A 27,079-nucleotide genomic window follows, 5' to 3' on the forward strand; every position below is an offset into this window, starting at 1 on the left:
CAGAGACCAACACCATCCTGGCCACACTCTCATTTCACCTCTGCCATCGGGAAGAAGGTACAGGAGCCTGAAAACTGTAACGTGCCAAGTTCTTCCCTACAGCCATCAGGCTATTAAACACTACAACCTCAAATAAGCTCTGAACTACAATAGACTTATTATTATTATTATTATTGCACTACTGTTGTTTGTTTTTTGAGTGTGTGTATATATATGTATATATATATATATGTATATATATATATATATATGTGTGTGTGTGTGTACTTGTGAGTATGTGTATACATATACACACTGAACTTTTTTTTTGGAACTTTTTAATATATTGTTTACAGTGTACTATGTTTACATATTCTGTTGTGCTGCAGCAAGTAAGAATTTCATTGTTCTATCTGGGATGTATGACAATAAAACATTGGACTCTTGAGGTTGTTTTTTATCTGTTGGAGTGACAGATGACGAGTGAAATATATACGGTATCACAAAATGTTGGAGTAACTCAGCAGGTCTGGCAGCATCTCTGGAGAGAAGGAATGTGTGACGTTTTGGGTCGAGACCCTTCTTCAGACTAGTGAAATATATAAGATCCTGCAGGGTGATTGTGGAAAGGATGTTTCCTCACCTGGACGAATATAGAATTTGTGGTCACTGTTTAATGGAAGTGTCATGTCAATGGAACTCTATTCCTCAATACAGAGTTTTTGCATATTTTTAAGGCTGAGGTGGAGAGATTCATGCTAAGCAAGGGGGTGGGGGGATGAAAGGTTACAGTGGGTAAATGGAAATGTGGTTACAGTCAAATAAACCACAATCGTAATAAATCACAGGGCAGGCACGAGTGGCTAACTGGCCTACTATGCCTGCTCCTAATTTGTGTGTACGTGTGATGATACATTTTATGAGCTAATTCATTAACAGGCTATATATTTAAGGCGAGTGGTCGTCAGCAAGATGAGCTTGATCGTGGCTATGTGCCCACTTCAACATAAAGGACAGCATTTGTTACTTTGTAATAAATGGTGCACTCAAATACTTCAGTTCTTTTGGCTTTAGTTTTGTACTTATGCAGCACTTTTTAAGAGGATTGGGCTGTTAAATTATTATTTTCATTGTAGATTCCTTGAATTTTTTTACTGTGTGCATCTGATGTTAACTGCACTCAAACTACACTCAAATATGAGGATTTGGTAGAACTTTGAGCCAAAATAATTTACTTTTCAAAGCAAATTCCTCAATGAGGTGAATATACTTCTTAAAAAAGTGAAATTTGTGTACCAAGGACTTTCAAATTGTATTCCAGTTAGTCTTGCTCCTCTATATTTTACCCATACTCAGTTTTTTCTTCTGTTATTTATTCAGCTCTAGTTGTTTGAATATACTATTTGCATGATCTTGATCCATGGAGTCATTCCCCTGCAGTGCCTGCAGGACGTTCCGTGCTGACCACTGCCTGATGGACTTGTGGTCAAAGGTGTTGGTCCGGAAGAACCTTTCCACGAGCGACAGATGCAAGATGATTTTTTTTAAATCAAAAAATACTTTATTCAAGTAATAAATATTTACAAAACATCTTTTTTTAACAACCCCATCCGACATTTCCGGAGGTTACACATTCGATACAGGCATTCACTTCCAAATTTACAGACATTTACACAGTATCCCTTATTTGGAGGGGCGTCTCCACCACACCCTGCCCCCCATGTCCAGCAGCGGAAGGACCCTAGACTGTGGTCCTCCCCCACAGGGCCTTGGCGTTGGCTGCACCAAGCTTCAGTGCGTCCCTCAGCACGTACTCCTGCAGTCTGCAGCGGGCCAGTCGGCAACATTCCCCGACGGACAGCTCGCTCCGCTGGGAGGTCAACAAGGATCGGGCAGACCAAAGAGCGTCTTTCACCGAGTTGATGACCTTCCAGCAGCACTCGATGTCAGTCTCCGAATGCGTCCCTGGGAACAGTCCGTAGATCACAGAGTCCTCTGTGACGGAGCTGCTCGGAATAAATCGTGACAGGGACCCCTGCAAACCTCTCCAGACTCTCTTGGCAAATCCACACTCTGTGAAGAGGTGGGCCACCGTCTCCTCTCCATAGCAGCCGTCCCGAGGGAAGCGTGCGCTGGTAGTGAGGTTCCGGCGGTGCAGGAAGGATCTGACTGGGAGGGCTCACCTCACCGCCAGCCAAGCCAGGTCTTGGTGCTTGTTGGTGAGTTCTGGCGATGAGGCATTTTGCCAGACAAGCTGGGCAGTCTGCTCTGGGAACCACGCCACAGGATCCATGGAGTCATTTCCCTGCAGTGCCTGCAGGACGTTCCGTGCTGACCACTGCCGGATGGACTTGTGGTCAAAGGTGTTGGTCCGGAAGAACCTTTCCATGAGCGACAGATGGTGCGGCAATGTCCAGCTGACTGGCACATTGCGTGTCATCTGTGCCAGGCCCATCCTTCGCAACACCGGGGAAAGGTAGTGGCACTTGGTGCCCACGTGCCTTGGCTCTACGCTCCGCCTGATGCAGCCACACATGAAGGTGGCTATCAGGATGAGGACAGATGCAAGATGATTGATGTTCTGGTTATCACCTTCCAAAATCTGTAGATTCTGGAATTGTTCTTGTGGACAGGAGAGTGGCAAAAATAACACCATATTTAAGAAAGAGTGGGTTAGGGAAGAGAGAACACGGAATGAATAACTTGTTCACCGAAAGCAAGTTGTAGGGAAAATGCTAGAATTTGTGTTGAAGAATGTAAGAACTGGCTACCTTGGAAGGAATAATGGGATTGAGCAGAGTCGGCATGGATTTATGAAAGAAAAACTATATTTGATTAATATGCTCATGTCATTTAACTGCCTTTAAGAGAGATCCGGGGGAGTTGATGTTGTGTATTTAAATTTTCAGAAGTCTATGGTCAACATGGCCTGAACTCTCAGAATTGAGGGTAATATCCCAGCGTTGGCCGATCCAATCTGCGTTAATGTTACAATCTAATTATTTTGATCATATTTAACTGGCCAATTTCTATATCTTCTCTGTCACTTTTCCTTTGGTCTCCTTTTTGTCATCTACCTAATCTTCAAAAATATTTTATGTTCTGTGTTATTCACTAATCCTCTGTGAATTTTCCAGTCCTGCAAAAAAAAATTTCCTAGTTCCTGTCCTAAATATTTTGATTTGATCCTCTGTGCATGCCCCCTAGTCTTTAACTCTTGCATTCCAGATTGACCTGATGAAAAAAAAAATTCAAACCTACAATTGTACTTTCTCAGACCTGGCATGATGATGCTGAATTTCGATTTCACTGTTTTCAAAAGTTCAAAGTCCTTCCTGTTGCAAACTATATTCTGAAACTGAGGCTTTTTGAACTTTATGTGGCTTCATCATTGTTGCAATTAATGTTGTTTTCCTGAGATAAAACTTTAAACAAATTAATTTTGCCTGGGTATATGTAATGTTTGAAATTAAAGCAGACATTTATGATTAGGGTTATTTTGTGCTAGACTGACTTGGGTGTTTCTGGATATTTCTTGCATAATTACAAATGTAAATTGTACTATTGAAGGAGCAAGAATATGTTCCCCTGTGTCCTGGCCAATATTTATCCCTGAAATAACATCACTAAAATATATTGTCAGGTCATTTTAACATTGCCGTTTGTGGATGTTTATTGTCTGTAAATTGGCTGCTACATTTATTAATCCAGCGTGCCAACAAAATCTTTGATTGTCTGACAAATAGGTATTTTAAAGTCAAGACTCAAACCCAGCATTAAGCACAAAACTTTCCATGCAGCAGTTTCATGGCCCTTCAGTGTTCTTCAGAGACATGTCCTGCCCTCAGCATTCACCTCAATGTACTGGAGGGGTACCACCAATGCTTCTCCAAAAATCTTCCAAATCCATTGGCAGAATAGTTCAACCAACTTCAGCCTCTTCTAGATTTTCTTACCCAGCATTGAGGATCTAATTATCCTGGTTGGCCTGCTACTTTGAACAGGCATGTTGCCTGTCACCAGACTCTTGAAATAGGCAACCAGAAAAGGAGAATGCTCGAGGTTATCAGCAGTTCAGGTAATTTCTCATAAAGGGTCATTCCTTGAATGGTTGACTCTGTTTCCCTTTACAAAGATGTTGACAGATCTGCTCAATATTTCAGGCATTTTCTTTTGTTTAAAACGTGGGTATCGTTTGCTCAGAATCAGCACTCTATTCTGAACTTCTGTCATGGGAAAAGATTTTTAGATTTTAGATTTTTTTTTAGAGATACAGCGCGGAAACAGGCCCTTCGGCCCACCGGGTCCGCACCGCCCAACGACCCCGCACATCTGACATTAACACTATCCTACACCCTAGGGACAATTTTTACATTTGCCCAGCCAATTAACCTACATACCTGTACGTCTCTGGAGTGTGGGAGGAAACCGAAGATCTCGGAGAAAACCCACGCACGGGGAGAACGTACAAACTCCGTACAGACAGCGCCCGTAGTCAGGATCGAACCTGAGTCTCCGGCGCTGCATTCGCTGTAAGGCAGCAACTCTACCACTGCGCCACCGTGCCGCCGAGAAAATGCTTGAAGGATGTTCTCTCAAAACCTTATTGAAAGACTTAAAAACCTCACTAAATCTTGGGAATTCTTCACCTGTGATTAAATTCTTCACTAAATTAAATTGTAGTGTCCATGAGTTACTGAGTATCATGAATTTCTTTGGGACCACAGAGACCAAGCAAAAATGGAAGAAGGAATGCAGAATCTCCAAACAACTTACTCCATCAAGCATCTCCTGCCGCATATGTGGTTAAGTCTGTGAGTCCCATTTAATTCTTATCATCCATTACCCATCTCACAGAACTCATAACAAAGTAAGTCTTCCTCAACACTGAAGGATTTCTTAAAAGGAACATTACAACATTGATGACATTTAGCTATTAAGTACTTTGAGATGTTCTTAATTTGTGAAGAATCTTAAATACAAGTTGTTTTACTCTTTGAATTGCATTGTTTAAAATAAATGGTTTTATTTCTGCAACACACATGAGGATTCACAAGAACCAATCAGGGGCTGTAAGCATTTTGGTGACTTTGTTTTGTCTATGAGTAATATTTTAAAAACATCAGTATCATATGGACGATAGCTCTTCAGTAACTTGTGAAATATTGTTTTATTTTCATTGTTCTAATATGAGCACAATGCCTTTTATGCACATTTGAAAGGGAAGACAATGATGTACCTACACGAGCCCCCACAACCCCCGACCTCAGTCTCAGAGGCTAAAATCCAGAGCATTTTGCAATAGGGTGTCCTGGGTCCAGCATATTGATGCAATCACATAAAAAACATATATCTATTTCCTCAGAAGTTTGAGGAGATTCAGCATATTGCTGAATATTCTATCAAGCTTCTACAAGTGTACAGTGGAGAATACACTGAGTGATTCATCATGGTCTGGTTTGGAAATGTTAACATTGAAGAGTACACGAGGCTACAGAAAATTGTGGACATTGCGCAGACTATCATTTACAGTGACATCCCAATCATCGAAGCAATCTACAGGTCACACTTCAAAAAGACAGATAATATTATCAAAGACCAGCACCAGCCTAGCAACACTCTCTTCTCACTGTTACCATCAGGAAGAAGGTACAGAACCCTGGGAACTATTACCTCATTTTGTTGTTTCATGTATACTGGAATTTGGAAATGGACAGTTCAGCAACAAACTGCAGGCATTTACCCCTTTACGTTCAGTAGTTCAGGTCTCCTGCACTAGTGCAGAAATTGCTGGTGGAGATTGCCAGTGTTTTCCCTAAGCCCTTTTTATGGTGGACGTCAAAAGCAGAACATGAACTTGTGGAGGTCAGTGCCCTAGGAATTATGTTGAAAAATCTGCCAAGTCCATGCCAGCAAGATCATTTGTTCCAATGAAAAGATATGCCCTGTGGAACTAGGTTAATTAAATATATATTTTTTCAGTCTTGATATGATTTTTTTAAATTATTTTAAATTTTTTAATTTTAAAGGTTTTTATTATTTGCTTTTGTATGCATTTGGAATTGGGAACAATGAGAAACATTCAAAGTCCTTGCCTGGTTTGTTGTTTGGATAAGAGAGGGAATCTTATTGTCAAAGTTTGTAGGAGCCATTTACGCTTAAATCAGATACTGTCATTATGGCCATGTTTAATATTTCTAGTTTCTGTCATTTTTGCATGCTTGTGGGTGTGATTTGATACGCAATGGGGATTGTGTACATCTAAGGAGGCTAGCGTAGCCACAGAGATTGTGCGTCAGTTTAGTCTCGGAGGACGGAGAGAATACAGTTTTTTACCACGACCACATGGTAACGACTACACGGTCTCGACTGTATTGTTTGAAGAAGAAACAGTTGATAAGAACGCAAAGTTATGAATTACTCTTTTGATTTGTGCTACTTTAATAAAGACCAATTAATCAAGAAACAGCGTTTGGAAGATTCGTTTTTGTTATCTCAGTGTGCGTAAGCTATAACCACCACATCCCCGAGCAGTAATGGCTATCGAAGTTGGACTTTGAGAAGGTATAGAAACTGCCATCACAAATTTTTTTCAACCTCATTGCTGGCAAGATTTATTTTAATATACTTTCAAAACAATGTGATGGCATTACGTCGTACAGAGCATTGCTGTTGTATTGTGCCTCAACACTTTAGATTGAGACGAGTTCTGCAAGCATGCTCATGATGGTGGATCTGGAAAAACTAAGTCAGCACTTGCCTGGTTTGCTAAAGGTGAGCATAGGCAGTTTACCACTGGCTCTAGGTTCTTGTGTTTGGAGCTTTCTGAGGTTCCTTAAAGTTAATAATATAAATAAATGTTTCATTGCAAACAAACACTTGCTACATTTAATCTTATTTCCTTTTAGCCTTAGAAAAAAAGCTTCTGTTCTTTCAAACAGATTCGGGGAAAGGTGGAAAAATAGTTCTGTTAAATACACTGTTTAAAAATAAGCCTGTGCTTCAAGAAAAGTAAACACATGGCTATATTATTTTGGTTACATTTTAATAATAGGATATCCTGTTTACTCAGTGGCATGCTATCCAAAACCCTACAAGCATAAGATAACATATTGGCTCAGAAGGAAGAGTAGACTTGCCTGAAGAAAGTGGTGGTTTACATGCAGATGATTTCAGAAGTATTAGGGAAAAAACATGTTAATATCTGGAAGTCTCGTATCCAAATTTAGAATTAATTCTAAGGTCATTTGCAGCTTCTTAGGCTAGTGAAGATTTGTGACTTGCCTGGTTGTACATAATCAATTCAGTGTTCTTGGCAAGCAAAAGATTCAGATCTGAACGATCTATCATAATTTTTCACGTAAAAAACTATCAACTGCTCTTTTCTAAACTACCTTGGCAGTCTCTTGGGATGTCGGTTTTGAAGATTCTCAGGTGCATTATGAGGACAATGTAAGAACTGCAGTCTCCTGCACAAATAGGGCCGGAGAAGGCCTCTGGAGTGGGTGGACGGTTGTAGGAGTGGTCCACTTCTGCCGCTTATGAAGGACCCACACATGCCCTGCTGAAAAGTTCTGTTTATATTATGCCTTTTAATGCAGTGAAATTTTCTAAGGTTTTTACCAGGTATCTATGAAAAATATCCCAACTGTAATGCATATAAGGAGACATTAATTGAAAATTATATTTCTGCAGATGCAAGATGTATACCAAGATACGGTAAAAAGCTTTGTTGCGTGCAATCCAGTCAAATCATACTATACATGAGTACAATCAAGCCATATACAACTATTTTCCTACTAATAAAATAGATAGTGGAAAAAGAAAAATGCCAGAGTGCAGAATATAGTGTTACAGCATTATAGCATTATAGTTACAGAGAAAGTGCAAATAAAAAAATGTGAGGGCACAATTAGATAGGTTAGAAGATCAGACTACACCCATAACTTATGAAAAGGCCTTTAAGTAGTTTGATAACAATAGGAAGAAGCCTTTCTTGGATCTGATAGTATGTACTTTCAACTTTTGTATGACTGCCCAACAGAAGCGGGAATGACCAGGGTGTAAATGGTCCTTGATTAGGTTGGTTCAGTGTAGATTTGTATATGGAGTTGGTGGTGAAGAGGTTGGAGAGGCTGGTCTGTGTGATCGACTGGGCTACATCGGTAACTCTACAATTATTTTTTGGGTTCTTGGGCAGAACTGTCGTCAAATCAAGCTGTGATCAATACCGATAGGATGCTTTCTATGTGTGTCTGCGGAAGTTGGTAAAAGTTGATGGTGATATGTCAAACTTCCTTAATCTTCTGAGGAAGTATAGTAGAGGTGTTGGTGCACTTTCTTGAATGTAGCTTCAATGTGGCTGGCCTACAACTGATATGGTGTTTTTATATTATTGGAATTTGTTTGATTACAATTCCACACAGGTGGTTGATCTACAAGGTTAAGATCACATGGGATTGATATTAATTTACTGATATGGAGTAAGAATGTTAGCAGATGGAAAGCAAAGAGTAGGGATTAAAGGGATTGGGAAGTTGTGACTATTTGGGTACTCCAAGCTTTAGTGCTTGGGCTCCAGTTTTCCACAAAGTATCGTAAAATCTTTGACAGTCCACTTTCAAACTGTTCCCATTTTCAAGTAAATATGAACCTGGACCCCAAGATACCTCTGTACATCAATGCTGTGAAGTTAGACACAAAATGCTGGAGTAACTCAGCGGGTCAGGCAGCATCTCTGGAGAGAAGGAATGGGTGACGTTTTGGGTCGAGACCCTTCTTCAGACTGAGGTTTCTTGCCATTAACTCTGTACTTTCATTTTACATTCAACTTCCCAAAGTGCAAAACATCACATTTGCTCAGATTAAACATCATCTGCCATTTCTCCACCCATATCTGTCAATGACTTCTCTAACTTCAAGTAACCCTTGCTTTCCCTCCCGCTCCATCCCCTCCCCATCCCAGTTCTCCTACCAGTCTTACTGTCTCCGAGTACATTTTATCTCTGTACCACCCACTCCCCTGACATCAGCCTGAAGAAGGTGTCTCGACCCGAAAGGTCACCCATTCCTTCTCTCCAGAGATGCTGCCTGTCCCGTTAGTTACTCCAGCATTTTGTGTCTACCTTTGATTTAAACCAGCATCTGTAGTTCTTTCCTACACATTTTATTAACTGAACTATAGCCTACTGAATCCTTTGACAGCCTATATATATATACACACCATGGACTTCTGTGTATCTTAATCTTCTGTATCAGCCTACCATGAGGGACTTCATAAAATGCCTAATTAAAATCCATGTAGACAACATCCTAAAAGTACATCAGGAAGGAGGAAATAAACAGCTCAATGATACAGCTACAGAGAAGTTATAGATTTTTTTTTAAATGCATGGGCTGCAATGAGGGGAGGGTCAGAAAATTCATCTCAATCATATGAGAGGTCCATTCAAGAGCAGAGGTGAAGCTATTCTTGATTCTAATGGTAAATGTTTTCAAGGGAAGAGGAGAGAATAACTGGGATGTGAGTGGTCTTTGATTATGTTTGCTGCTTTTCTGAGACGCGGTCACAATTCTTTGCAGTTTTTTGTGTTCTTGGGCAGAGTTTTTGCCATACCAAGTTATTGTGCATCTGAAGAGGATGCTTTCTGTGGTGCATTTACAAAAACAGGGAAGAGTCACTGAATAAGTTGACAAACAAGTTCCCTCACAAATGCTGTCAGACCTGCTGGGTTCCTTCAGCTCAAGATTCCAGCATTTGCAGTCCATTGTGTTCTCCAAAACTAGTTCTTTATTAGGAGCATGGACAGATACATCTATCAACTCATTTGGAACATGTACCAAAGCAAATAGTTCCATTTTACACAGCAATACTGAATGCATATTCTGTTAATTTTGCTATTCAATGCTTGCTTCTGAATGTGAAGTGTGCAGTTTAATTAGTACATTTCAGACCCTATTGAAGTTTCCTTTGAAAGTTCCACCCTACTGTTGTCAGTCTATTTAATCCCTGAGCTTTTCCTTTCAAAATCTAGCCCATGCAATCCATGGGTTTGATTCTTCAATTAAAAATGTGCAAAAAATTCAGTTCACGAACAACATTTTTAATCCCACCCATAACAAGTAGTATTCTATGAATAACCATCTGGCTGTGAGCGTTATATACAGATTCCATTGTACACCATTATTATTAAGTGCTTGAGAAATGTGATATTTTAGACTCTTTTTGCAGATGGTTGAAATACTTAACTACAATACTATTGGAACCTTGGGCAAAATGCAAAAGGCTCATAAACTCATGGGGTCAGGCACCATTTGTGGAGGCAATGGATAATATCTCGGGTCAGGCCCTTTCTTCAGAACCGAAATACCGCTTGTCCATTCCCTTCACAGATGCTGCCTGACCTGCTAAGTTCCACCAGCCTTATGTTTTTTTTGCTCAGTACTATACTATAATCTGATTAGTACGCACAAATGCATGGGTAGAGCTTGTATACGTGTGTAAAATTACATTTAATGAGATGGGAGATAATTAATTTTCATGCAGTGATTGAATAACTTTGGTATTCACTTCCCCTCTCACACCGGTCGGTCACTATTGGCCCTGACCTCACTCTCTTATCCCTTCTCAAACTTTCCTTCCCATTAATTCAGGAGCCCTTTGCAACTTTTCCTGTACTCACTTCCCCTTTAACTCCATCTTTATATTCCCAATTTGTCAACCCCTCCCCCCAACTATTTAATTTAAACCCACACGTGTAGCACTAGCAACCCTGCCTACCAGAACGTTGGTCCCCCTCCAGTTAAGGTGTAATCCGTCCCTTTTGTACAGGCCACCCCTACCCCAGAAGAGATCCCAATGGTCTATAAATCTAAATCCCTGCTCCCTGAACCAGCCCCAAAGCCACACATTCAGATCCCTTATCTCCCTGTTCCTGCCCTCACCAGCACGAGGTACAGGAAGCAATCCAGAGATAACCACCCTAGAAGTCCTGCTTTTCAGTCTTCTTCCTAATTCTCTAAACTCACGTTGCAGAACCTCCTTCCTCTTCTTCCCGATGTCGTTTGTGCCCACGTGCTCAACTACTTCCGGCTGTTCACCTTCCCTCTCGAGGATGTTCTGAAGTCGGTCCGTGACATCTTGAACCCTGGCACCAGGGAGCCAACAGACCATCCTCGAGTCGCCTGCCGCCACAGAATCTCCTGTCCGCACCTCAGACAATGGAGTCACCCACCACTATAGCTCTGCCTGACGTCGGTCTCGCCAGTTGAGTCTCATCACTAGGATTGGAGCCACCGACCTGTCCATCGCTCGGACTGGAAGCGTCTTCTGCCCCAACAGCTCCCAAGAGGCTACACCTGTTTTCATTAGGCACAGACACTGGGGCCTCCTGCACTCCACGTTTACTCCCCTTTCTCACAGTCACCCACCTTCGCTCTTCCTGTATCCTTAGCGTGACCTCACTGTAGGTCCTGTCCAGGAAACTCTCATTTTCCCGTATGGCCGTGAGATTATCCAGCTGCTTCTCCAGTTCCCCAACACGTTCCTTCAGGAGCTGCACCTGGACACAATTCCTACAGGTGTAGTTTCCAGAAGCTCCAGCGGCGTCCTTGACTTCCCACATCCTGCAGGAAACACACTGCACCAACTTGCCGGCCATTTCTACTTCCACCCAATACTCACTCTCGCTTCCTTCTTGCTGCTGCTTCTCTCTGACCTTCACAGAAAACACTTTATCTGGGCCTTTGGCACTCTTTTTAAATCTTCTTTGCCTGTGACTCACCTACTTCCGGCCAATACTCGTTCTCACTGCTTCTGGCTGCTGCTTCTCTCCGACCTTCACGGAAAACACTTCAAACGGGCCTTTGGCGATCTTTTTAAATCTTCTTTGCGTGTGACTCACCTACTTCCAGCCAATACTTGCTCTTGCTGCTTCTGGCTGCAGCTTTTCTCCGACCTTCTTTGACTTTCATTGACACAACTTTGGTCGTCATGTTGATAAACAGCAATAAGAGTTTCCAAAGGTGATGGCAAGACTGGAGGAAAGACCAGATGCTGAGAGCTCTCTTATACCTGCATTACGGAGACAATTAAAAACACCTGAGCAATTACAGACACATGTGAAGCCACGTGTTCCAAACTTTATGGTGCCCTGAAATGGGGGGACTATGTATAAACACAGCTGTAATTTCTACATGGTGAAACCAGAATGTATAAGAATGGCCTTTAATAAAATCTGACAATGTGCACTGCACATGTGTTTTTTTTCTATTACAAATCTCAAATTGTGTAGCACAGAGGCAAACAAACAAATAAATAAATGGGGCTTTGTCCCAAACATTATGGAAGGCACTGTATGTCAAAAGTGACGAACAAAATCTTGGCATGATTAACCTATCCAGAAATTTAGGAATATAAAGTACCAAGCATTCAATTAGATATGCTACAGACTGTTGGTTCCACATTCCCCAGAGCCTTAGTCCATAGAACAATCACTTTTTAAAACAGTTACCTTTTCATACATTGGTTTTGTGAATTTAGTTTTAATTCCACATAATCTTAAGATTTTAGAACTGCGATATGCATGGTTCACTTTAATTTGATTATATATCTTTTAAATTACAGTCCTTGGGCAAATGTTATTTTACTACACATTTTTCACTTTGAACTACTGTGTCCTTTTTCTGCAGGTATACTACATAGAACGCCTTGCCATACCATTTGCTGTTTTAAGATCTGAGTTGTCGAGGGATTACAAGGGCTTATGAGGAAGTTCTGTTGCAAAAAGGAAAACCAGTGGCTAGAGGAGACTGCGGAAAGTAAGGAGCATCGAACAGGACAAGGCACAAAAGAGAAGCTGGAATAGCAAGTGGAGAATCATGGTATGTCCTTGGGCTTTGTCACTTATGACCTTGTGTTTTATGTGAAAAATTACTAATAATGATCTAATGAATGCAATCGGCATATCCTAATAAAAAATCTATTCAGTAGTTTGATATTATGTACCTGGGTGCTGCTATTCCATGTGTAGAGTATAACATTCTTGATTTATTGCCAGAATTTTAAACCACAGAATGAAATCTCAAGAGTCTGCAGCATATGAATTATTAATTGCAAAGAGGATGTTCATAAATTACATGCTCTAATGAAACTGGCGTTAACATGCTGCCGTAAGATGCCAAATGACCTTGGTCTCTGCTGCATAGCTGAGATTTTGGGCGCCTGTCATTGTCCTGTCTAGCAGAATCATTGCAGAATGAATCGGGATATTCTCAGAGATGCATCAGCTGGCTTGGCTGTTGTTAGGTAAACGGATGCCGCGTGTCAGCACTATTTAATCTTCTGCTCAAATTACTTTATTACACCACCTAATTATGTGGTTAAGTCAAGAAGCACTGACGACTGCAAGGGGAGTACTGCTCTAAATATATACTAATAATAATGTTGAAAATAATGTTTTTTTTTATTGTGTCCATGGACTTTTTGCAGTCTACGTTCACATTTCCCTCAACCCGATTTAGCACTATCAGTGCAAATGCAGTTTTAATTTAATGAATATGCTCGACACAGTTAAGCTTTGAATTTATTCGTGGATATTCTACTCTCAATGTAAATTTTAATGTAACTCAGAAAATTCTCGTGATAGCTAATGAATTAATGAATTTGCGGGGTGTATATTGTTTTTGCAGGGTGTATATCTATTGTTAATTGCCAACAGAAATTAAAGGAGATAGAAAATTTGCCGTGGATTTGCTCTGGCTTGATTAATATAGTGCAAATGGAATTTGCGCCTTACATAATTTTGCATAAAGTTGGAAAGGGTGCAGAAGAGATTCTCCAGGACTTTACTGAGAATAACAGGTTTGAGTTAGAGGGAGAGAATGAAGAGGATGGGACCTTTTTTCTTTGGAACGTCGGAAACTGAGGGGCGAGCTTATTGAAGTGTACAAAATCATGAAAAGCACGGATAAGGTGAATATTCAGTCTTATTCATAGGGTAGAGGATTCTAAAACTGGAGGCAATAGGCTAAAGGTGAGAGGGGAGACATTTAAAAGTGACCTCAAGGGCAACTTTTTTAACTCGGGGTAGTCCTTATATGGAACAAGCTGCTGGAGGAAGCTATGGAAAGAGATACAATTACAACTTTGGACAGATATATGGAAAGGAACGGTTTAGAGTGATAATAGCCAAATTTAGGCCAAATGAGACGTGTTGCAAATTGGGCCGAATTGGGCCTATTTCCATGCTGTGTAGCACCATGACTCTATGATGCTGGATGCCGCATATTTGAAGAGAACATTCATAAACTTACAAAAAGGGCAAATTAATTTTTGTTTTGGCATGTGTGAATATTACATTTTGTTAAGAAAATAAGGAGGTTCTATTTTACTTTATGATCTTAGAAATAACCAGAAATCACGAAAAGCTGTGTCAGTGACTAAGAAAGTCATAACAAAACCAAGTTAAGCATTGGATTTATTTCGAAGGGATAGAATTGAAAGCCGAGAAGTTATAGATAAATTTGTATGGATTCTTTGTTTTAATGTTATATAATTCTGGTCATCTTATTATGAAAAGAATACCATTGCATTGCATTTGCTAAACTGATTCCATATATGTGAAATTATGCTTAGTGGATAGAGATAGTAAAAGAGGGCAGAAAGTATTCTCTAGGATTGTTTCATCCAATAAGACTTCTAAATCTACAGTGACCTGGATGTACCATGCAGGGGGAGAAAGAGACAATTCCTAATAATGAATGGCAGTTAGTTTAACATTTCCTTGCTAATAAACACAGCTCATATCCGTGTGGGATTCCATCCCCCTCTCTATTTAGTCCATCCTGGGTAACCATAACCATCATTCATTTTTAACCATCCTTCATTTTACCTGATATAGTCAGCAGCAATAACACTGCTGGCTCAGAAAGGTAGTAGCAGGACAATTAAGACCAAGCAAGTGTCCTAATCAAGACTAAGAGTTGTGGGTGGTTGATGATGCTTCATGATGGATAGAACGACTTGCATATTTCGGCAGCGTCTTTTCCATGACCATGATGACCACGACTACAGTTTAGGAGAATCAACACTTACAAACACTTTAATGAGTACTGTGTAAGAAGGAACTGCAGATGCTGGTTTAAACCGAAGTTAGATACAAAAAGCTGATGTAACTCAGCGGGACAGGCAGCATCTCTGGAGAGAAGGAATGGGTGAAGTTACCCATTCCATCTCTCCAGAGATGCTGCCTATCCCGCTGAGCTACTCCAGCTTTTTGTGTCTACCTTTGTGAGGAAATAACCTTATTTAGTGATGTTGATTGAGTGCACACCTTGTTTTTTCTGCTCCTTGTTAATGAGGATGACAGGAAAGTAGGTCACTTGAGGAAAGTAGAACAGTAACTTGCATGGAGAAAAAGGATATGTTTGACTAAATAAAAACTTTGTGTACGACCTCTTGGAAGAGTGGGTTGATGCAAGCATTAACATTAACGAGGTATAATGTCAAGTATTGCAAATTGAAAACATTGCAAGTAATGAAACATTAAGGGGTCCAACATTTTTTAAATGTGCCCAAAGCTCTTAAAAGCAAGGAATGGAAAGTGTTGGGTCTAAATATAAGTTCCTAATCGTTTTTGACTTATGTCAATGCTAGAGGATTGGAAAATGGCTAATATAGTGCCAACGTTTTAAAGGAAAGTAGAAACACAGTAACCAAATGAAAGTCAGCCTAATATTAGTCCCAGCTATACCTGTCTTTCTGTTGGTCACATTGAACAGTCGTTGTTTCAAACAGTCACTTGCACCGTCTCCTGACTCTTTTTCCGCCACATCGACAACTGCATCACAGCTGCCTCCTGCGCAGAGAACCTGTTGAATTCATCAACTTTACTACTAACTTTAACCCTGCCCTCGAATTCACTTGAACTATCTCTGACACTTCTCTCCCCTTTCTTGATCTCTCCGTCTCCATCACAGGAGACATACAATCGACTAACGTCTGCTATAAAGCCACTGACTCCCCCAGTTATCTGGGCTACACCTTCCAACCCCTACTGTCAATTTCTCTGACTCCACCGCATCTGCTTCCAAGATGAGGCTTTCTACTCTAGGATATCTGAGATGTCTTTTTTGTAAGTACTTATGGTTTCCCCCTGCTGATGTGGGCGGATACAATGCCCATGTCTCCTTTGTGTCCTGTAGTTCTGCTTTCATTCCCTTCCTTCCAGACGGAACAAAGATAGAGTTCCCCTGGTCCTAACCTTTCACCCTACCAACCTCAGCATCCAACATATAATTTCCTGCCATTTCTGCCACCTTTAGTTTGATCCCACCACCAGTCATGTCTTCCCACCACTTTCTGCTTTTTGTAATGACCGCTCCCTCTGCAATTCGTTGATTCACTCATCCCTTCCCCACCCCTTCTCTCCAGGTACTTCCCCCTGCCTCCTCCCTTATATCATCCGAGCCCAGCAGCCCTTCCAGGTAAGACAGAGGTTCACATGTACCTTCCTTAACTACTGCATTTGGTGCTCTCGATATAGCCTTTTTTTAAACATCGACGTGACCAAGCATAGACTAGACAACGGTTCCACCAAACATGTGCTCAGTCTGCCCTGGCCTGCTGGACCTCACAATAACTAACTAGTTTCACTCCCCTTTCCATTCCCATACCAACCTTTTGGTTATGGGCCTCCTCTAATGCCAGAGTGACGCCCTTCGCAAACTGGAGGAACTGTACCTCATATTCCACGTGGGTAACTTACAGCCGAATAGTATGAACTTTGAATCCCCCAATTTTAGTTAATAAAACCGTACCCCTTTTTCCCCCCCCCCTTTCTCCCCTTTGACCCACCTGGGTGCACACCACTATCCCAACCCCCTTTTCCCCTCCTCCCAACCCCCAGCTCCTTGAACCAACAACTCATCTTCTGGCTTCATATTTCACTCCTTTCTCTATACCTTGTCCCCTTTTGTTTCCTTTTTAATCTCTAAGCTTTGTTCACCCATATTCCAATCAAAGAATTCTTCTGTCATCAGCTGTGAAGGTCTTCCTTGGCCTGCCAGTCCCTTTGCAATTAGTGAGCTCACGAGTGCTCTCTTTTTTCTTAATGATGTTCCAAACAGTTGATTTTGGTAAGCCTAAAGTTTGGCTGATGTCTCTAACAGTTTTATTCTTGTTTCTCAGTCTCATAATGGCTTCTTTGACTTTCATTGACACAACTTTGGTTCTCATGTTGATAAACAGCAATAAAAGTTTCAAAGGTGATGGAAAGACTGGAGGAAAGACTAGGTGCTGAAGGCTCTCTTATACCTGCATTAAGGAGGCAATTAAGCACACCTGTGCAATTACAAACACCTGTGAAGCCATGTGTCCCAAACATTATGGTGCCCTGAAATGGGGGGACTATGTATAAACACAGCTGTAATTTCTACATGGTCAAACCAAAATGTATAAAAATGGCCTTTATTAAAATCTGACATTGTGCACTTTAGTCATATGTGATTTTTTTCTATTACAAATCTCAAATTGTGGAGTACAGAGGCAAATTAATAAATGATGGATCTTTGTCCCAAACATTATGGAGGGCACTGTATATCGATGATTTGGATGAGAGCATACTAGACATGATTAGCAAGATTGCAAATGACACAAAATTAGGTGGTATTGTAGATAGTGAAGATGGTTGTCAAGATGGTTGCAGCAGGATCTTGATCGGTTGGGTGGGTGGGCTGAGGAATGGTTGATGGAATTTAATACTGAGAAGTGTGAGGTGTATTTGGGGAAGTTTAACAAGGGTAGGGCTCTGGAAAGGTTGTCGAGCAGAGGAATCTAGGAGTATAGTGCATTCAGAAAGTATTCAGACCTTTCACTCTTTCCACATTTTGTTACGTTCCAGCCTTATTTTAAAATGGATTAAAAAAATTTTTTATCATCAATCTACACACAATACCGCATAATGAAAAAGGGAAAACAGGTGTTTAGAAATTTTTGTAAAGTAATTTTAAAAAACCCTGAAATATCACATTTACATAAGTATTCAGACCCTTTGCTATGACACTCAAAATTGAGCTTAGGTTCATCCATATTTCCATTGATTATCCTTGAGATGTTTCTACAACTTGATTGGAGTCCACCAATGGTAAATTAAATTGATTGGACATGATTTGGAAAGGCATACACCTGTCTAACTAAGGTCCCACAGTTGACAGTGCATGTCAGAGCAAAAACCAAGCCATGGAGATGAAGGAATTGTCCGTAGACCTCAGAGACAGGATTGTGTTGAGACACAGATCTGGGGAAGGGGAGAAAACAATTTATGCAGCATTGCAGGTCCCGAAGACCACAGTGGCCTCCGTCATTCTTAAATGGAAGAACTTTGGAACCACCAGGACTCCTCATAGAGCTGGCCGCCCGGCCAAACTGAGCAATCGGGGGAGAAGGGTCTTGGTCAGGGAGGTGACCAAGAACCCGATGGTCACTCTGACAGAGCTCCAGAGTTCCTCTGTGAAGATGGGAGAATCTTCCAGAAGAACAACTATATCTGCAGCACTCCACCAATCAGGCCTTTATGGTAGAGTGGCCAGACGGAAGCCACTCCTCAGTAAAAGGCACATAACAGCCCGCTTGGAGTTTGCCCAAAGGCACCTAAAGGACTCTCAGACCATGAGAAACAAGATTCTCTGGTCTGATGAAACCAAGATTGAACTCCTTGGCCTGAATGCCATCACGTCTCATCACCTGGCCAATACCATACGTGAAGCATGGTGGTGGCAGCATCATGCTATGCGGATGTTTTTCAATGGCAGGAACTGGGATACTAGTCAGGATCGAGGGAAAGATGAACGGAGCAAAGTACATAGATATCCTTGATGAAAACCTGCTCCAGAGCATTCTGGACCTTAAACTGGGGCAAAGGTTCACCTTCCAACAGGACAACCACCCTCAGCACACAGCCAAAACAACGCAGGAGTAGCTTCGTGACAAGTCTGTGAATGTTCTTGAGTGGCCCGGCCAGAGCCCGGACTTGAACCCGAGGGACCTGAAAATAGCTGTGCATCGACGCTCCCCATCCAACCTGACAGTGCTTGAGAGGATCTGCAGAAAAGAATGGGAGAAATTAACCAAATACAGGTGTGCCAAGCTTATAGCGTCATACCCAAGAAGACTTGAGGGTGTAATCAATGCCAAATGTGCCTCAACAAAGTACTGAGTAAAGGGTCTGAATACTTATGTAAATGTGATATCAGAATCAGAATAACCTTTATTGTCATCCAAAAAAACAAGTCTTTTAGACGAGATTTTGTCACCCACAGTCCAACAATAAGAGCAATAAAAATAATCAATTGCACACACAACCACAAACCAACACAAAACAAAAAAAAGGAACATCCATCACAGTGAGTCTCCTGCAGTCACCTCCTCACTGTGATGGATGGCCAGAATGTCTTTTCTCTCCCCTGCCGTCTTCTCCCGCGGTCAGGCTGTTGTAGTTGCCACGTTCCAGGCTGCGCTGGACGGTGAAAGGTCCGCAGCGGGCCGACCCAAGCCCCGCGATCCGGGGCGGACGAAGACGCTGCCGCTGCACGTCGGGGCTCCTGGCATTGAAGCCCCCGGCAGAGAAAAATCCCGCGGCCTATTCCAGGCCGCGCCGGACGATGAAAGGTCCGCGGCGGGCCGACCCAAAATTTCTAAACACCTGTTTTCGCTTTTTTATTATGGGGCATAATGTGTAGATTGATGATAAAAAAAAAATTTAAATTCATTTTTAAATAAGGCTGTAATGTAACAAAGTGTGGAAAAAGTGAAGGGGTCTGAATACTTTCTGAATGCACTGTAGTTCCTTGAAAGTGGCATCACAGTAGATGGGGTGGTTAAAAAGGCTTTCCGCACTTTGGCCTTCATCGGTCAGAGTATTGAGAATGGATGTCACGTTGCAGTTGTATAAGACATTGGCGAGGCCACATTTAGAATATTGCATTCAGTTTTGGTCGCCATATTACAGGAAAGGTGTTGTTGAGGTGGAAAGGGTGCAGAGAAGATTTACAAGGATGTTGCAAGATCTCAAGGGCCTGAGATATAGGGAGAGAGGTTGAGCAGGCTAGGACTTTATTCCTTGAAGCACAGGAGGATGAAGGGTGATCTTATAGAGGTGTACAAGATTATGAGAGGAATAGATAGGGTAAATGCACAGTCTTTTGCCCAAATTAGGGGAATCGCAAACCAGAGGACATAGGTTTAAGCTATGGGGGGAAAGATTTAATAGGAACCTGAGGAGTAACATTTTTTACACAAAGGGGGGTATGGATATGCAATGAGCTGCCAGAGGAGATAGTTGAGACAGGTACAATCATAATGTGTAAGAGACATTTCAACAGGTACATGGATAGGTTATGTTTTGAAGGATATTGGCCAATCGCGGGTAGGTGGGACTAGATTGGATGGACCATGTTGGATGGCATGGGCAAGTTGGGCCGCAAGGCATGTTTCCACACTGTATAGAAATGCTCATTTTTGTGGATTTTGATAAAACATTTATCAAAACCTCACCAGGCATTTCATTGGAAAGGAAAAAACTTCTGGGATCTAAGGGAAAGTTACAAGGTGAGCTAAAAAATGTCACAAGGGCTGAGAACAGCAGGAAATATAGTTATTTGGGATCTGTGCTCTGTACACTTACACGCTTTTAAGCATTTACTTCTCTTGTGATAAATATTAATGACTGTGATGTTAGCAGCGTGAATAAGAAGTTTGCTGATTGAAGCCAAAACTGGCAACGTTGTTGATAATGAAGTGGATGTTCCATGCTGCATGCAGTATGGTATTACAGATAGGTTTGGTGGACACAGAAGTGACAATGGGTATTCAGTCCAGAGAGAAGCATGAGGTAATGCATTTGGTGGGAGAGTCGATCAGCAGGGCAGGAATTCTACAAAGAAGCCTGACCGAAATAAATACAGTGGATGATCTCTGGTCAGTATCCACAGTATCATGCATTATTCCAACTATGAATAAATACTATGATTACAGATACTGATCATTCAGAATGTTTAGCTTTTTAATATACCCAATATATACTGTAAGGAAAAATGTGCAGAGTAATTAAAGAAATCGTAGAGTAATTATGCTTCCTTTGCGGGAGACTCAGAGGGACTGGAAATTCAACGCAATACTTTTATGAAAACCATGCTCAGAATGGCCAATGTAGTTCATAACTAGTCTCAATGGTAAGGGAATTCTGCTGTTAAAGTTACAAATCTGTTAAGATATTGTTTGTTTGCTTAACTGGTAAACTTTGCTTGTAAAATTCTGTTTTTATTTCTGGTGAAAAACCATTCTTTTTCCTTAAAAGAGAATTTCATCTGTGTTAATAAGAACTCAAAGGATTAATTTGGTTAAATTCTTAGATTTTGTCTCCTGACACTAAACTTTGGACATCACTCAGAGAATTTTATTCGTGAATAAATCTATTAATAATTTAGGCTGATATGATCATTTTTTTCTTTTAAATTGTCATAACATATAAATAAATTATGGTCATCAAACCGGAGATATCTCTGATTAAAAAGGGGGAAAAAAGGGTAATAGACTCACTGGCTATTACCTCAGAAATAAAACTTACAATCTTCAATTTAACACTGAGGAATGTTTATTTTCCCAAGAAAGAAATGCTGACAAGTTCAAATCTTAGCATCTGACAGGATAAATACAACTCGGAGGAAGTAGAAAAAGACACCGTTTATATGCAGAAGCAAAGGGTAACAAATAATCAGTGCCAGCGCCCTGAAAAAATGTGCATGTTGAATGAGAATCTTCCTAACAAGTAAGTTGGGAGGCAGATGGTTGTGGATGAGGCTGATAAAACAAGTCTTACAGTTAGAAATTCTTAAATTGGGGACATAAAAAACAGCCTAAGCAAATAGAGAGAGATTGGCAAAGCACAAAGTAAAATCAATGATTTAACATTATAGGAAGAACACAGATGTAAGGACCAGAACGTGGAACCAATAATATTAGCTGCAGTTCAGCTGGATAAAGGGGTGAGAAATCTAGCTCATTTGGTAAATGAAAAATTTTGTAAATCTAACCATTTTCCAAAAACATAGGAAAGGAACTGCCATTTGTTTAGCAGTGTTCAAATTCTCATAGGGAAACAAAGTGCTTTGCAACTAATTGCTTTCTTTTTGCAGATGAATAAACCAGGAGTTTGTGACCATATTTTAAAAAATCAGTCAGGTGCAAAGCTATTCTATTTTGCTGGATTCATTAATATTGGACATAATAACAGTAGGATCTCTCTGCTTCTTATATAACTAATGGAATGAGATCTTCCATATCCACTTGAACGAACATACATGCATTTACCATCTAATCCAAAAGATGAGACCTTGGAATGTACATCTCCTTTGTTACTGCAGTAAATGTAATTTCAATTTGCATTTTGTGTTGAAACGCTGCTCTAGGGCGTGAACACACAATCTTCTGCCTCAAGATGATTTTTCTATCATTGAGCCAAGTTAACTGTGGAGGAACATGTAGATGCATTTCAACTGTTAACTGTTAACAGTATGTGAGCTATCCGTGAGAAAAAAGGACACAATGAAATATGCAGTGCTTAATTTGGGAGTACATTAAAATAATGGAGGGGATATGGTTTACGCATTTCTGATTTTATATTTCAATTCTGAAATGGCAGTAAAACAGCATTTTTTTACTGCATAAAACTGTATTTTCTGTACAGCCAGAGTGATGTGAACATAATTGAACCATGTGATGGAATAGTGGATTCCTTGCATGTTTGCAGTGTAGTCGGAAGCATATTTAGTTTAAATTATACTGTGCTAGCGATGGGTCTAGAATAGCCACTGTAGAGGACATTGAATTGTAACTCCCATTACTTAAGCCTACAGAGTGACAAAGGTACAATAGAAGCTTTTTGATTTATTCATAGAAATAAACGTCAGAGTGGAATCAACAAGATTCAACAAGGGCTCCATCAAAGTGCAATACGTTGGGCTCTCTACTACGATTTATTAAAATTAATGTGACTGAGCTTTACATGATTTCCGATTGTTGGAAATGTTTACCCGGTTTGAATTCCCGTCCAGCCATCTGGTTACCTATGTATGAAAAGAAGCCAGGGCATAAAAAAGAATAGTGTGGCAACCAATCACTCCCTCCCCCTTGTTTCCCTCTTCTTTTATCCCCCTCCTTTTTCCCCCTCTCTCCCCTTCACCCCACCTAAACCTGCACCTGCTCCTCTCCTCCCACCTCCCTTCCACCTACATTCTTTCCTCTAGCTTCACAATTCGCAATGCTTCAATCCTTTTATCTCACCCCTTTTCCATCTCTGACCTTTTCATCGCTGGTTTTTGTCCAACCATCTGCATATCAACCCACCCCCCCCCCCCCCCACCAGCATCAACCTTTTACTTGCCAGGCTTCCCCTCTTCTTTTTTAGCTTTCTTCCCCCACCACCACAATTAGTCTGAAGAAGAGCCCTGACCTGAAACGTCATCTGTCCAAGTTCTGCGGTGAGCATCCTGACCCGCTGAGTTACTGCAACGCTTTGTGTCTTCTTTTTGTAAACCAGCATCTTCAGTTTCTTTTTACTACAGTGCAGGTTGATGTAGTGCTAATCAATGGGCACTGTTAAATTTAATATGATGTGTAATGATTCAGTTACCTGTTGAATCAAAGCAAAATGGAAGTACCTGCGCATTATAAACCTAGAGTTCTGGGAAGTTGCCATACCTGTCGATATTATGTACACAATACTCGACTATGCAACCGATCATGTCAACGTGGATGTTGCATTTTTGGAAATGCTTACCCCAGTTTGACTCACCAGCAAAATTGCAATTTCATGTCCTGGCAGCTAGTTACCTCTTTATTAGCACACAGAAGAAGATAGAGGCAGAAATATGCCACTCGGCCTATCAAGCTAATCCTACCATGCAATCTGATCATGTATTTTATGCTTTGGCCTAATCTCCTCTCCTGTGCCAGTCTCCCATAGTCCCCAATACCGTAATTTTAAAAATTGTATCACTACTTCTTTAAATACTCCCAAGTATCTAGACTTCACAACCCTCTGATATGGAGAATTCCACAGAAGTTACTACCCACCACAGTTTTGTGGTGTATGACAGCCCCGTAATCTTGTAACTATGTCCTCTTTTTCAAGATTCTTCTACCAGTAGAAACATCTTGACATCTACCCTGTCAAGCTGTCTAAGGATTTTATGTTTCAATAAGATCCCCCCTCATTTTTCTAAACACAAAGTACATACATCTATTTTCTTGAGAAATTCATAAGATAACCTTGTCATACCAATAATTAGCCTGGTGATTCTTCTTTTGGAGTGCCTGTGTTGCACAGGATAAGATAGTTTCAAGCCACATCCATTATTGTTTAATGTTTGGAGTAATAGAGGTTTTAGTACTCACCGGCTGTATGCTGCTATGAATACACTGTGTAAAACCCCAAGAAACAAGATGGAAAGATGGGCATAAAATACTTGAGTAACTCAGCGGGCTAGACAGCGTCTCCGGAGAAAATGGATAAGTGGCGTTTCAGGTCGGGACCCTTCTTCAGACTGTAAGATGGAAAGTTGTTCCAAATATCATAGGAAGATGCCACAAGTAACCAACGATTCTTTCCAATTAATTGAAGTTTGGATGACTTACCAAGTATATATGTAGGTAAGCTCGTGCAAAGATTTGCAGTGTCTGAACAAGATGGACACGTGTGCATATATTGAATTTTAAAAAAATATACATTTTTAATAACCTTCAACTGTTCATACAAGACTTCACTGATCTGTAATTGAAATACAGATCTGATTGTAGAGGTTAGCTAAGCATCACCTGAAGAAGCTTGGTTAATTTAAATACTGGTGCAATCTGATCATTAACAATTAAAATATTGTAGAGACCAGAATGTGCAAGTTCTGTTACCAATAAGGCAGAATGAAATATAGGCTGGGTAGCTTTGTACACAATGGAAACCTGTAATGAGAATAATTAGAGTTGAGATTAGAGGTAGTGTTCGGACTGTTCCCAGAACATTAAGCAACTTTGAGGGGGTGAAAGGACATTTAAGCACCATGAGGCACACTGTCATTTAACACTGAGCACAACCAGGAAGGTAATAGCCTATCCTTACAGTTTTAGAAGTATTATTTACCATTGCTTTTGGGTCCTACCTGAACTTTAAGCACTAATTCTGAATAAAATCTTCCACATCAGTAATTAATGGCTGGTTGTAACATTTTCTAATCTACTTGGAGGATGTCATAAGTCTCTGACAAGGCTGGCATTTATTGTTCTTTCTTAGTTACATGGGAATTGGGGAGAATGATGAGCATTAATAGCAAACACTAGGAACTGCAGATGCCAGCTTACTAAGAAAAACACAAAGTGCTGGAGTAATTCAGCGGTTCTGGCAGCATCTCTGAGAACATGGATAGGCAATGATTCGGGTTGGGCAGCATGAGGGGGGGGTTCCAACGCGAAAAGTCGCCTATCCATGTTCTCCAGAGATGTTGCTTGACCTGCTGAATTTCTCCAACACTGTGTGTCTTTTTTTGAGCATCAATAGCATTGGTGGGACTGAAGTCTGGAGCTATGCTTAGGATAATAGATTTTCTTATCTGATGTTTAGTCAGCCAAATACCTTTTGCATCAATCCAGTGGTTTCATGATTATTGTCACAATACTAGCATGCAAGGGTTGCTGTCTGGATTCTGTGCAAACCAATAATTGGTGAATCAATATGTAGGTATAATATACCAATTGGTAAAGCAATAATGAAAAAGCATTGAAGACAAGTTGGTGAGAGAAATCAAACAAACACTAGGTTTGCTTTCAAGAGAGATCTAGATAGAGCTCTTAAGGATAGCGGAGTCAGGAGGTATGGGGAGAAGGCAGGAACGGGGTACTGATTGAGAATGATCAGCCATGATCACATTGAATGGTGGTGCTGGCTCGAAGGGGCGAATGGCCTACTCCTGCACCTATTGTCTATTATCTATTACAACAAACGCTTTATATCCTGTAGTTTGGGTACCGGCCTTTTTCCCATTTTGTTGCCAGTTAGAGGGAGAAATGAGCTGTAAGTATGAGTGATGGACCTAATCCAGAAGAGAGTGTTAGCTTTGGAGGGCAGCAGCCACCATTCAGTTTTTATGCTCAGCAGATAACCCCCAATTACTTGCACAGGATGTCATGCAACTAAATGACAAATATTTCCATAGTTTAGTTAATTAATGTCATTTCAAGTACTTTTAACCAATTAATCTTTTTTACTCGTGCAAATCTATCACTTATCACTTTGTCAACTGCACATATTGTCAATGGCAACTTTTAAAAAGTATTTATGTGGATTTCAGCATTAGATTACTTAGGTCATTTTTGTTGTTATTGGGTAGTAAAATATAGGAAATCCAAATTAAAACTTTTCGAGGATCTTCACAAAGAAAATACCTGCCAAATCAAAAATCATTTATATCATGTCAGTGCAGAATCTTTCATGTTAATGTCATTAGATTAGTATGGTAGCTCAACTATTCTCAGTGCAGAAACAATAAATATGCAAAATGCATATTGAAATGCATATTTGCCAAGTATGTATACATACAAGGAATTTGCCTTGGTGCTTTGCTCGCAAGTAACAACACGATATCCAGTAAACAATTAAGAATAAAACATTATAATTTAAACATGTGATGAATGAGATAAAATACCAGAGCAAAAGGAGGCTACCGACTTTTGGTTGTTGAGTAGAGCTACTGTTCGTGGAAAAAAGCTGTTTTTATGTCTGGTTGTGGCGGCTTTGACAGGCTAGAGTCGCCTTGCAGAGGGAAGTGCTTCAAAGAGTTTGTGGCCTGGGTGAGAGGGGTCAGAGATGATCTTACCAGCTCGCTTCCTGGCCCTTGCAGTGTACAGTTCGTCCATGGGGGGAAGGTTGCAGCCAACAACCTTCTCGGCTGATCGAACGATGCGCTGCAGACTCCGGATTTCATGCTTGGTGGCTGAGCCAAACCAGACTATGATGGAGAAGGAGAGGACAGACTCTATGAAACTGGACCATCATTG

The 27,079-nt window shown here is 40.7% G+C and overlaps 1 protein-coding gene across 5 annotated transcripts in view; it reads left to right on the forward strand.

Annotated features, from left to right (window-relative positions):
• The window catches only part of strbp (spermatid perinuclear RNA binding protein), a 145,222-nt gene that overhangs the window by 49,699 nt on the left and 68,444 nt on the right, over positions 1-27,079 (forward strand). For 4 of the 5 annotated variants that reach the window (XM_078426304.1, XM_078426308.1, XM_078426307.1 and 1 more), the window contains exon 2: positions 12,670-12,861. Coding sequence is in view for 1 of the 5 variants with exons in the window: in XM_078426308.1 (XP_078282434.1) it covers positions 12,859-12,861 (3 nt within the window). In the remaining 4 variants the exon portion in view is untranslated. Of the gene's footprint in view, positions 1-4,724; positions 4,794-12,669; positions 12,862-27,079 lie in introns of those variants that run through there. The other variant, XM_078426306.1, reaches the window with a different exon arrangement.

This window comes from Rhinoraja longicauda, chromosome 31 (assembly GCF_053455715.1).
Source record: "Rhinoraja longicauda isolate Sanriku21f chromosome 31, sRhiLon1.1, whole genome shotgun sequence".
NCBI lineage: Eukaryota > Metazoa > Chordata > Chondrichthyes > Rajiformes > Arhynchobatidae > Rhinoraja > Rhinoraja longicauda.